The following is a 12,262-nucleotide window of genomic DNA, read 5'->3' as shown; positions in this document are numbered from 1 at the left end:
ATGACAGTGCTGTTTTGGCTAAAAATTCACGAATAAGTAGAAAAATGTGAGCCGTTACATTATTCTGGTGCAAAATCTATGTTCCACAATTCCGGTATTTTTTTAATTGTGTCATGCAAACGATAATAACCCGTACGACTTGCTGGTAAAAAATTGTAATGAACTTTACTATTATAATCGATGGAAACCTTGGCATTTGATCGAACTTGACGTGCTTTCTTCTTTTGAAGTTTCTTGGCACTTCCATTGTTTTTTTTGTGTCATAAACATACTTTAATTCTGGGTCGTCAATGACTGCAATTAAAAATTTCACAACTATTTACTTATGAGGCTATTTTTGTTGAAAATTTGACATTTTTGAAACAAATTTAGGTATACGGATGATACTAACGCAGTGTTTCCCACGGTGGGGCGTACGCCCCACCGGTGGGGCACCACGCTTTAGAGATGGGACACCACGCTTCAGAGATGGGACACGTCGGAAATTATCAAATATTCCAAATAGAAATATAATTTGCTCGTTCACGACTAAATATACCCACGTGCGTAGGATTTCTTAAAATTTGGATTAATACCTGCTGGGCATGACGAATGCCTACCTTTTTGTCTTCTGTGTGAGAAATCCTTTACCAATGAAACAATGAAACGAGGTCGTCTTGAAGCACAGCGAAACATAGTACTCATATTAATTCAGATATTATTTTCTTTCAAAATCTTAAAGAAAAATTTGGAAAACGAACAACATTAACAAATCTATTTTGTGCACAAACTGCAAGTATTGATCGTAGTCTTGAGGCTAGTTACCAAATTTCATTGCTCATCGCTAAATGTGGAAAAAACCATACTATAGGAGAGGATCTAATCAAGCCATCAATATCAGCATTTCTTAAAACAGTTCTACAACAAGATGACAAACTCGTGAAGGCTATGCCCCTCAGCAACACTTCTGTTTGCAGAAGAATAGACGAATTGAGTGAAAACGTTGAAATCCAACTTGTTGAAAAGCTGAAAACAAGAAAATTTTCACTACAAATGGATGAATCAACTTTGAGAGACAGTAAAGCCGTGTTGCAAGCTTACGTAAGATATATTGATAAAAGAGAATTTGCAGAAGAAATGTTATTCTGCAAATCATTAGAAAGCACCACTACCTCCAAAGATATATTTAATAAGCTAAAAGAATATTTAGATGTTAAAAATATACCAATGAAAAATATAATATCTTGTGCTGCAGATGGTGCTCCCAATATGATGGGAAATAAAAATGGCTGCTTAAAATTAATGAAAGACGAGAATCCAGATATGTCTGTGGTGCATTGTGTTATTCACAGGGAAAACTTGGTGGCTAAATACATTTCACCTGTTCTAAACGAGGTACTAAATTCCGTTATAAAGTGTATCAATATGATTAAAACTAATGCTAAATCTGAGCGTCTCTTCAAGTTATTTTGTGAAGAACAAAATGCGGAACACGTAAGACTGTTACTTCACACTGAAGTAAGATGGCTCTCAAAAGGAAATTCCTTAAAAAGATTTATGGAATTATTCGATACCCTTTGTGATTTTTTAAGCAACTGATCCGATATGAAGTTTTTGATGACGGTCGACGGTAAAGTATTTGTAAGCTATTTAACTGATATATTTGAAAAATTAAATATTTTAAATAGCCAACTTCAAGGATCGGAGTAAACACTTGTCGATGCAAAAGCAAAGATATTTGCATTTACCACTTTTATCGAATTATCTAAAAAAAATATTTTTAACAACAATTTTAAAACATTTTACTGGCTCCAAAAATGTGAAGTGACTGATAATGCTAAACGTGTTATTTTGGACCATCTGCAAACTTTATCAACTGATTTTAAAGAACGATTTGCTGATTTAAAAGAGATACATTTTCCAGCTTGGTTGACACAACCAATGCTGGTAGATATTTCAAATGAAAATTTGTATGAAGAAGAACTTTCGGAAATGAAAAATGATGATTCGATTACAAATTTATTCAATATAAAAGGAATAATGGCATGGATGTGCGAAGAAACTAACACAAAATATCCTAATATTACTTTGCATGCTAGAAATTTATTATTACCCTTTCCATCATCTTATTTAGTGGAATGTGGTTTTAGCGCCATAAGCGATTTACTCATTAAAAAAAGAAATCGATTGAATATTACAAATAGAGGGAGCTTAAGACTGAAATTAACCAAGTTAGATCCAGACATAAAATTTCTTTGTAGCAAGCGTAAGTGAATTTAATAATTTAATAATGGATTAGGCATTACCATTTTATTTTATTTTACTTACATTTTTAATTTGTATTTTGTAATTATTTCAATTATAATATACGTTTGGAAAATTTACCTACTGTTTTATTAAAAAAGATCCCGGTGGGGCATATGACTTTTGAAAAGACTACGGTGGGGCATGGCATAAAAAAGGCTGGGAAACACTGTACTAACGTATTCAGCAACCTTCCCATTAGACTCTGCACCACTTCATATTTAACCCAAAAATGCGCAATTTAATTTATATTTTCAAAATAAAAAATTCGCAAAGCGTGACAACCTCAAACTGGAATATATTATAGCACTTTTGAAAATATTATAATTTCTTATGGTTTTATCACACTTTTTGAAATAACTGATTAGCGGTGTCGACAATCTTCAGTTGCGGGCCGTAAAGCGCTCTAGAGCAGCGCTTCTCAACCAGTGGTTCACAGAATTTTTCTCGTTATCTGCAACAGTTGCCCTCCATTTCAAAATTATGCTTAAAATGCCAACAACATCAGATTGTACTATAGAAATTATATTTGTTCATTCCTGCGTTAACTGTTTACAAAACGTTTCTCCTATTTTATGTAGTCTTCATTTGTAAAAGGTTTGAGAAACACTGATCTAGAGAGTAACGATAATATACTTTATTATTGATTATTGTAGCCTTTACACGAGCCATCTAGTTTTCCACTCTTTAGAAATACTTATGTTTGTGCAGGGATGAAGATGCTCAGTTTCATATTAACCATTTATTGGCAATTCACATTCTGTACGATACGTTCGTTCGTAGCATTCTTAGATATGTCTCCATTGTCTGGAATCCTAGCGATAGGAAATACTACTTATTGAAGCAATTTTTGAATGTGTAGATAATCCATCATTGCTCTACGATTTTTAGTTACGGGCGCTATTACGTCATTTATTCTTTACCCTTGCAGCCAGAGTGTAAGCACTCTCATTACATGTGCTTACCTGACACAATGATGTTTTCAGCAATAGCTACGAAGAGCTGGAACAATATATGTATGATGTCTTAGGTGAATATGAATTAAAAAATAGCATCAACTTAATATATACATATGTATGTATAAATAATGTGGTTTTTATTAAGCAATCGATAACATAAATTAGACCAACCTTTATTTTTAAAAGGGGTGTTCTCATCTGACATCATAGAAGAAAACTTGATCCAACGTTATTTGCGATCTCGTGGACTGTCATAATTTATGGAGAAAATAAATATAAAATATATTAGTTGGATACCCCTGTATTTGAGATAAGTCAACTGGGGGCAATCATAGTGTAATTTTGTTTATCGCGCTAATGTATGCGTACCGCCGCTTAACCTATCTTTCTGATAATTACGACACGGGAAATTGGATGAGTCATGGCCGCGATTCGCAGCGTTAAGACCCGAGATGACGTTTTGACGTTTCGGGCGAAAGCAATAATAAATCGATCGAAAGTCAACGTCCGCCGCGATTCGACCTCTGTTTGCCGGTTAAAGTCTAGAGGGAGATGATTTTTTTGCCGCGAATAAAGAGTAATCGATCGGCAGCGGCAGAGCACATAACCTCGCCGATTTTTTCCTCAATGGCCTTGCGATAGAATTCGGCTGCGTTGTCGGCCGTTTATCGGCGCGCCGTCATTGGCCGACAGCGGACGGTGGAGGGGGTCGCGCCACAGTATAAAAGCGACACGCGCCTCTCGCGAGCGCTCTTTGCCCAAGTGGCGCTGTCGTTATACAATTCTTCGTCGTTCTACCGCAACGACGGAGCGACGTCCCCCTAGCGTCCCGCTTGTTATATGTTGTGCCGAAAAGCCTCGAGAATTTCTTCGTTAAAGGTGCGACCGACGACGACCCGGAGAGAGCCCGCATCGTAACCTATTAACCTATAACCTACAATTTCTGTTTTCAGGGAGGCTTATCGGGTGAGGTCAGCTCGCCTGACGTGTGGGCTCCCCTGCGCGGAGGCTGCTGGCGGCGCTCGCTCAACGTGGATCCACCTTGGCTGCGACGACACCCCGTACCGACCTGCTGAGCCCCGCCACAGACGCCCCCGCGCCGCCCGAGCCACCCACTGCGATAAGGCTGCCTCGTAAGTATCCCAATCGATCACTAATTGGATCGCCACTAATACCAATACGCCTTTTCACCATCACCAATTTCAATCAAATGCTAAATGTGCAGGTAGAACGTAAATTGCGTCTATTTTCTCTCTGAAATTAGGTCAGATCTAAACTCACTTTTAACTGTAAAACCTTTGCAGAATATAGATTTCATTTTTATTTTGGTTCATGTGATGTAATATTATACTCGACTCATTCGTGTGACGCACTACTGCTCACAGATGTCACTAGAACATATTTTTATTTACTGTACAATAAATATTTACCACGAGCTCTATGTGTATGACAAATAACACCAATATAATTATGAATTTTACAGGCTATTTTTTGAGTACTATTTTTTTAAATATAATTACATGAGAAAATTTATTCAAATCAAAACAAAATAGCTTAAAATATTTTTTAATCTTTAGTCAAAGACCATTTGACATAAATACTGATCAAAGGTGGGTTTAAATATTTATGATAACGTTTCTATAAAACCTATAGTTTACATGCATTGCTTCGTTGGTATTAAACCTGATTTTTTGCCACAAAGATTCAATATACTTGTACAATTATGTGCCGATTTCGAATATAAATCTTTAATTACATATGTTTAAAGTATTTATTTAAATTTAACTACAGAATAAAATTTATTTAAATCAATAAATAAAGCATATACAAAATTATTAAAAAATATTAATCACTCAAAATAATACTGACTAAAAGTTGATGTATGATTACATTTCCAGTTTTAAAAGTATTTACAAAAGAAAATTCATTCAAATTCATAAAATAAAGCATATACAGAATTGTTAAAAAATATTTATAAATATTTAGTCAAAATAATACAGATTAACATAAATACTGACCAAAAGTTGATTTAAATATTTTTATTACGTTGATATGTAACATGTCGCTATATGCATTGTTTTTGCTAGATTTCGACTTCATTTTTTTGCCACAAAGATTTAACATTCATGATTTATGGAATCTGTCAAATTGACTGGTTTCTGATTTGTATTCTAATTTGATTTTTCTGATTTTTTAATGACTTAATATTTGAACAATGCAAATATATTGCCACTATTTTTATTTTCGGAAACTTCTTATTTATAAAAATCTGGTCACTATATACCTAGTTTTAGTGACACCCGTCAAATTGATGGGCTTACACCCGTTAATCTAGTGTTAATTAATTTGTGCAATTATGCAATTGCTTCAATTGTAAATCTTAAATTGCATATATTAGAAATATTTTTTTCAAAATTAATTACAAGATAAAAATTTTTCAAATCAAAAAAAGAAGACACAGACAGAATTTTTATAAAATGATTTAGTCAAAATATCTACGACTACGTTTTTATTTGACTAATATGCGTTGTTTCACTGAAATATAACTTGATTTTTTGTGCCACAAAGATTCAATTAAAATGTAAAACTTATAAATCTTTAATTTCGTGCATTTGAATTATTTTTTATGTGTATTTATTTATAAAAGAAAATTCGTTACAATCCAAAAAAATAAAGCACATACAGAATTGTTATAAAATATGTATTAATCTTTAGTCAATTATATATAAATCTTTCTTTAATTACATGTTTTTTTTAATTTAACTACAGGAGAAACTTTATTCAAATAAAATAATAAAGCATAGACAGAATTGTAATAAAATATTTATTAATAGTCAGTCAAAATAAAACCACTGACCAAAATTTGATTCAACTTGATTTTTTTGCTACAAAAATTTAATTCACGTGTACAATTCAAGGTATTTTTCTTATTTAAAAACAGAAAAAATTACTCAACCCAAAAATAATTAAGCACTAAGCGAATTTGTATAAAAGTACTTATTTATTTTTACTCAAAATAAAATTAAGTTACAAATAAAATACTACGCGTGCCTATAAATTAACATCTGACTGTTTGAACCTTTGTGGTAATAAAAATGCTTTAAAGTAATTCATATAAATAGCTATATGTCATAAGTAGTCATAAGAAACAATGAAATCAACTAATAAAATCTTAATACTATTAAAAAACAATTTTTAAAATCAAATTTATTTGTAGCACTCTATATTTTATAAATTTATAATTATAAACTACAATAGATCAAGACTTTGAATTATATATTTATATATATATAGAATTATTCATTAATTTTGGTTGTATTATTTTTTTATATTGCATTTTCATGGTTAATTATAATATGTTTTGATGTGGATATTTTCATATTTAAATAATTTTGAGCTTTATGTATTCAATTTTTACTCAATACTTACAAGTAGGTATTGTAATAACACCAGACAGACTATAGATATGTATTAGGAGTCGGTGATAATATTAAAATTATTAAACCCACGACCTTACTGACAATGCTATTCTAGCCTTATTTATTCTGATCCTAGTCAGTTTTGCTAAAAAGATTAAATGTAAAAAAGGGTTTTTGTAGCGTACTAAAATTTATTGTCCAAGCCAAATAATGCATCACAGGTAGTCATAAAAAACAATCTTTACACAATAGTAAAAAAAGTAATTACGACAATCAATTTTATACATCAACATCAATTCAATAACAACAACAATAATTTGATGAAAAAATATGTTTGTAATGATTTTTATACAGAGAATTTTGATTTTCTACTTTTAAATCTACATTCCAAAACTTTGCTTTAAACAAATTAAATATTGTATCAATCATAATTAATCAAAACTATCTAATTACATTCAATGGGTATTTTACACATAGATCAATGTAATTTATAATTATAGCAAAATTGATGTACAGTATAATTGTTTTTATAAAAAATATGTTTGCTTTCAACAATTAAATATCATCCATTTAATTTATTAATGAATAGTTTATGATAATGATATTTTTTCCCTATACTAATTATATTGTTTTTTTTTCAGTTTGCTTGTTGGGACAAGTGCTCGTTAACGATATAAGTCATCGTTGCATAATATACACTTATTAACCTTGTATACGTTTGTTTAACGTTCTCCTTTTATCTCGGAGCGCCTCTCGCCTTCGAGTCCGTTTTTATTATTTCCCTTTCTTATCCTTCCTGTCCGCGTCTGCCGAACGACTCTCAACTGCTCACGACCACGGTATATCCGATTTGGAATTTGTCTCGCGAAGAACACTATTGAAAAGATGAAGGTTTTGACCAATCTGGAGGACCGCGTCCGCGTCGTGGACGCCGGTTGGAGCTCGTGGAACGCCGTATGGGACACGGCGACCCTTCGTCAAGAGGAGGCCTTTTACATCTTTGATGTCGACGACGTCGTCAACAAGTACCGACGATGGAAGCAGAAGATGCCACGTGTGGAGCCGCATTATGGTAATTACGCTATATAATAAAGATGCTGGAGTCAATATCGGTTATCTGGTCGCTAATGTTTACTCAGATAAAACACGAGAGAATGACCTAAGATCATTTCATTCCCACATTATCTGCATATAATTGACATAGGTTATTGTGCCTTGGAATGACTCTAATAGTGTATTAGCATAATCATATGAATTCGAAAACTTGTTATTCAGATGACCGAGCAGTAACATGAATCAGCAGCTAGCTACAAAAGATTTGGAAGCATTGGAAGAAAATGTTAGTCAATATCAATGTCAATAAATGTAAATCGTTATTGGAAAATATTTTTCAATGCCAAAATACGAGTTCTATAAAAAAGATCCTTAGCGATATTTGTAATGTAGATTATTCAATCTGTGAGATATTATTATTTACACACTTAACATTTTATAGAACGTAATCCTAACTAGAGGGTTCTCAGAACTCCGTTTTCCTGTTAAGAATTGTAACTAAAGAATTCACAACAAACACTTGTTTGTTTGTATGTTTGTGCTTGAAACGTATCAACACAGTAAGAATTTTTTCAATTAAAAGTATTACTTGGCCCATTATTTATATATAATATTTCAATAAAGAGTTAAAATAGTAGAGTGAAAAAACCATTAAAAATAGAGGTTTAAAAAATTTTTAATTGTGAATTAATTTTAAATAAACTTTTCAACAGCCGTAAAATGTAACGATCTACAAATCGTCTTGGAAGTACTGGCCGCCCTCGGTGTTGGCTTTGATTGCGCTTCGAAGACCGAGATCAGCAAAATTCTCGATCTTGGCGTCAACGCAGAGTGAGTAATTAAAACCATTTACTTTAATTAGTCATTTACGCGTATATTAATTCATACAACTTTCAACAGACGCATAATCTTCGCCAACCCTGCGAAGCCGGCGTCTCATGTTCGTTACGCCCTAGCCAACGGAGTTGACACCATGACGTTTGACAGCGAATTCGAGCTGTTGAAGATCAAGCAGATGCATCCTAGAGCCAAGTGAGTATTGCAGCTTTACATAAATTATATATTATAATAAGCGGAGTAAGTAACGATTTGCTTTTATAGTTTGGTGGTACGCATCCGTTGCGACGCCAAAGTTGCTCAGTGCCCGCTCGGCTTCAAGTTTGGCTGCGATCCCATAACAGAAGCCCCCAGGCTGCTGAAACAAGCGCGCTTGTTGGGACTCAACGTATGTACATATTCCACATACATTTTAATCTTGACTATTAAATATCACGATTAACAATATTTATTCATACAGGTGGTGGGAGTGTCCTTCCACGTAGGATCTGGATGCGGAGAACCTGACGTTTTCTCCAGAGCTATTGAGCACGCAGCAAACTTATTCGTCCTCGGCGAAATGATCGGTCATCGTATGGATTTGTTAGACATCGGAGGAGGTTTCCCGGGAGGATCCGACACCACTATTGATGATGTAAGTTAATCAATTGTCTACGATATATCTATGTGTACTGATTGGTAATTTTCTTTAGATTGCCAGCGTAGTCACTGATGCGCTCGATCGTCATTTCCCGGAAGGATGCGGAGTCAAGATAATAGCTGAACCCGGACGTTATTTCGTAGCGTCGGCGTTCACTTTGGCAACTTGCGTTTACGCTAAGCGTCAGGTGTGTATTTTTTTAAATAATTTTAAAGTAAAATGGTTTTGTTTTAAAAATAAAGTAAACAGGTTCATCACAATAAAACAGGTTCATCACAATAAATAAGTTGTTGACATTAGAATATATGTAAAATCATTACATAATATTGACTAATGCATAAGCACTTATTGTATCTTAAAGTTTTATAAATGACGAATATTTGCGTCATCGGCTCTTAACGTTAGGTTTATAAGTAAAGTAACTTTAAAAATATATATAAATATTTTGTCAAAATAAAATCAAATGTAGTTAAAAAAATTTAATTTTTAATAATTTTTTAACATAATTATAATTTATAGCTGTACGATGAAGAAGGAAACATCAGACATGTCATGTATTTCTTGAACGATGGAGTGTACGGTTCTTTCAATTGCATCCTTTACGATCATCAGCAAGTAAACGCCATACCGTTAAAAGTTAGTATTATAAATATAAAAGTATTAATTATAATTTAGATTCAATTATTTATGATTTAATTTAATTTATCATACAATAGAGTAGCAGCGGTAAAGTGATGAGCAGCAGCCTCTGGGGACCGACTTGCGACAGCATGGATCAGATCGCTAAGGACATTTTGTTGCCTAATATTGAAATCGGCGATTGGATCGTGTTCAAAGACATGGGCGCTTACACCATACCTGTCGCTAGTCCGTTCAACGGATTCCCAGTGCCGCGCGTAACTTCGTACATCTCTGAAGACAATTGGTAAGCGTTCGTTCAATGGTTCATCAACAAAAATATCATAATTAGTTTGTTAATATGAATTTTTGTTTAGGCGCCAGCTGAAGGAATCTTCTCCGTTCACTGAAGAACACTTCATTGGAAGCGAAACGGCACAGGAAGCCGAATGTCTGTTGTCAAATTCTCTGGAGCTGACTCCGGCTATCACCGTCGCTCTCAACTGATGGTCGCGGTCGTAGCTTCGTCACCGTTTCGAATAATGAACGACATAACGGATGACGAACTTTCTCTTTCGATTTCAAAACAAAATTCAACACCTATAGCATTTATAGAAATGTGTTCAAAAATTATTCATTCCACACAACGATTATTTTCAATTGAGAATACGATTAAAAAAAATTATCATCGTTTTTGCCAAATATTGTTACATCATGATCATTTTTTCTCTTTTTGAATCTATTAATTAACCTTATCATTTTTAAAATCATTGAAGATAAGGAGATACATTCTCGACGATTAAACATTCTGTAGTGAAATTATGGGAAGTTAGAATTTGGAAAATCTAGTTTATAACTTGAAATTTGGTTACGGAATAAAAAATAACTAAAAATGTGTGTTTAGGATTACGAGAAACGACCGTAAATCGCTTCAATTTAAATTTAGCTTTTGATTTTTTAAATATTATAACGATGAATCTTTGATGTTGATGAAATTAATGTACTTTTGTTCATATTAAAAGTCATTCGTAGTATCCCATATATTTCTATCTAAAAGTGTATATTATGCAACTAGCTTATGATTACGAGCAGACGTAGTGCCGTTCGCTTTTGCAAATAAGTCTGATGGATTTATTTGTGAGAAGGTTCGGTGTTGCGTTTATTGTCTAATGTAGCAAGGAGGCAGCCATTGCAAAACAGAGGCGGCCGCGGGGGCGGTCAGATTGCGGACGATCTTGCGATCGATTCACATCATCTGTTGCCCAACTGTGGTTACATTAGTTAAATTAAGTTTACTAATATGTAGCCGGTTGCATGTTTCAAATTATATATCTATATATAATATATACATTAATAAAATTTGTCTAGCGAAACTGTTTGTATTATTATACTATACCCATTTTACCCTTACTAAAAGTTGATTGTTGGAAATAAGTATACTTGTTTGCAGTTTTAAATGTTTGATTTAAAAAATCAAAAAATAGGGTAATAAATAAAAATGTTTTTTCTAGAACTCTTGAAAATCAATTTAACCTACATTTTTATTTACTACTTTATCTTTCAATAATTTGAGTTTATTACACATTGACTATTGCTAAGTAAACTTTGCACTTGAAATTATCTGCATTTATTAAAGCATACGCGATAGATAAGATTAATAGTTTACAATGTGCACATGTCAAAATAACAGTTTCAAGGGAAAAATAAATTTGATATTTATATCAGCGGCGGTAAGTTCATACAAGCTTTTTTTACCTTAACACTAGATTTACTACACCCATCAAATTGACAGACTTCTGATTTAATTTGTATAAGACAGTATATTTCTGTTTTTTTACGACTTTTTATATTTGAACAATGCAAATATATTAACACTATTTTTGTTTTCGGATACATCTTATTTTTGAAAATCTTGTCACTAAATATCTATTTTTTAAATTTAAGTGTTTATGCCCGTAAACCTAATGCTAATAAAAATGTTTATAAACAATCAATCTACTGATTCTAAATAACGTAAAACGTTTATTTATTATTAATTTGCTTCAATTATCGACTGTCTATACGTCTACAGTCTATTTACTTTATACATTTGTATATTTCTTCCCTGCAATTGGTCCGCCGCTCAGTGGGGCGGTACTGGTGTGTGGAAGCGCACAGAGCAATATTGATTTGTTGTTCTCGAAATACGGTTACTGGTATTATTATCTTATCAATCCTTACACTGTTGTTATATTATATATTTTTTATTTATTATAATCATTGTTTTGCAACATTTTACATATATTTTTTAAATTTGACTGATTTGTAAAATTAGTATTGTTTTATTCGTTCTAATTTAGACCTGTACCCTTCGATCACGTAAATTCCGCGTGTATTTGTTTTTGTACACTGACTTGATAATAAATAGAGAGTAGGCATTTTGTAAACTATCGCCAAATTTGTCAGTTTTAACT

At 32.8% G+C, this 12,262-nt stretch overlaps 1 protein-coding gene and 1 long non-coding RNA gene across 2 annotated transcripts; one reads left to right on the top strand and one right to left on the bottom strand.

The window, feature by feature from the left end:
* Nucleotides 1-249: 249 nt before the first annotated feature.
* On the bottom strand, nucleotides 250-4,635 carry LOC148231523 (uncharacterized). The gene is made up of 2 exons (XR_015810834.1): nucleotides 2,459-4,635; nucleotides 250-386 (listed from the first exon to the last, which is right to left on the bottom strand). It is a non-coding gene; the product is annotated as an uncharacterized LOC148231523 (long non-coding RNA).
* On the top strand, nucleotides 3,992-11,182 carry LOC148231522 (ornithine decarboxylase 1-like). Its single transcript, XM_088193415.1, has 11 exons — nucleotides 3,992-4,121; nucleotides 4,196-4,375; nucleotides 7,303-7,733; nucleotides 8,428-8,545; nucleotides 8,615-8,746; nucleotides 8,816-8,939; nucleotides 9,012-9,185; nucleotides 9,244-9,378; nucleotides 9,711-9,827; nucleotides 9,908-10,116; nucleotides 10,187-11,182. Exons 3-11 carry the CDS (start codon nucleotides 7,547-7,549, stop codon nucleotides 10,314-10,316), a joined length of 1,326 nt encoding a protein of 441 aa, XP_088049541.1. The 5' UTR covers nucleotides 3,992-4,121; nucleotides 4,196-4,375; nucleotides 7,303-7,546; the 3' UTR covers nucleotides 10,317-11,182.
* The last annotated feature ends 1,080 nt before the right edge of the window (nucleotides 11,183-12,262 follow it).

The sequence above is a fragment of the Plectrocnemia conspersa genome, unplaced genomic scaffold, assembly GCF_051122295.1.
Source record: "Plectrocnemia conspersa isolate PC_06_02 unplaced genomic scaffold, ASM5112229v1 ptg000009l, whole genome shotgun sequence".
Lineage (NCBI taxonomy): Eukaryota > Metazoa > Arthropoda > Insecta > Trichoptera > Polycentropodidae > Plectrocnemia > Plectrocnemia conspersa.
The sequence above is the reverse complement of the archived record's forward strand: the minus strand, read 5'-3'. Positions and strand labels throughout refer to the sequence as shown.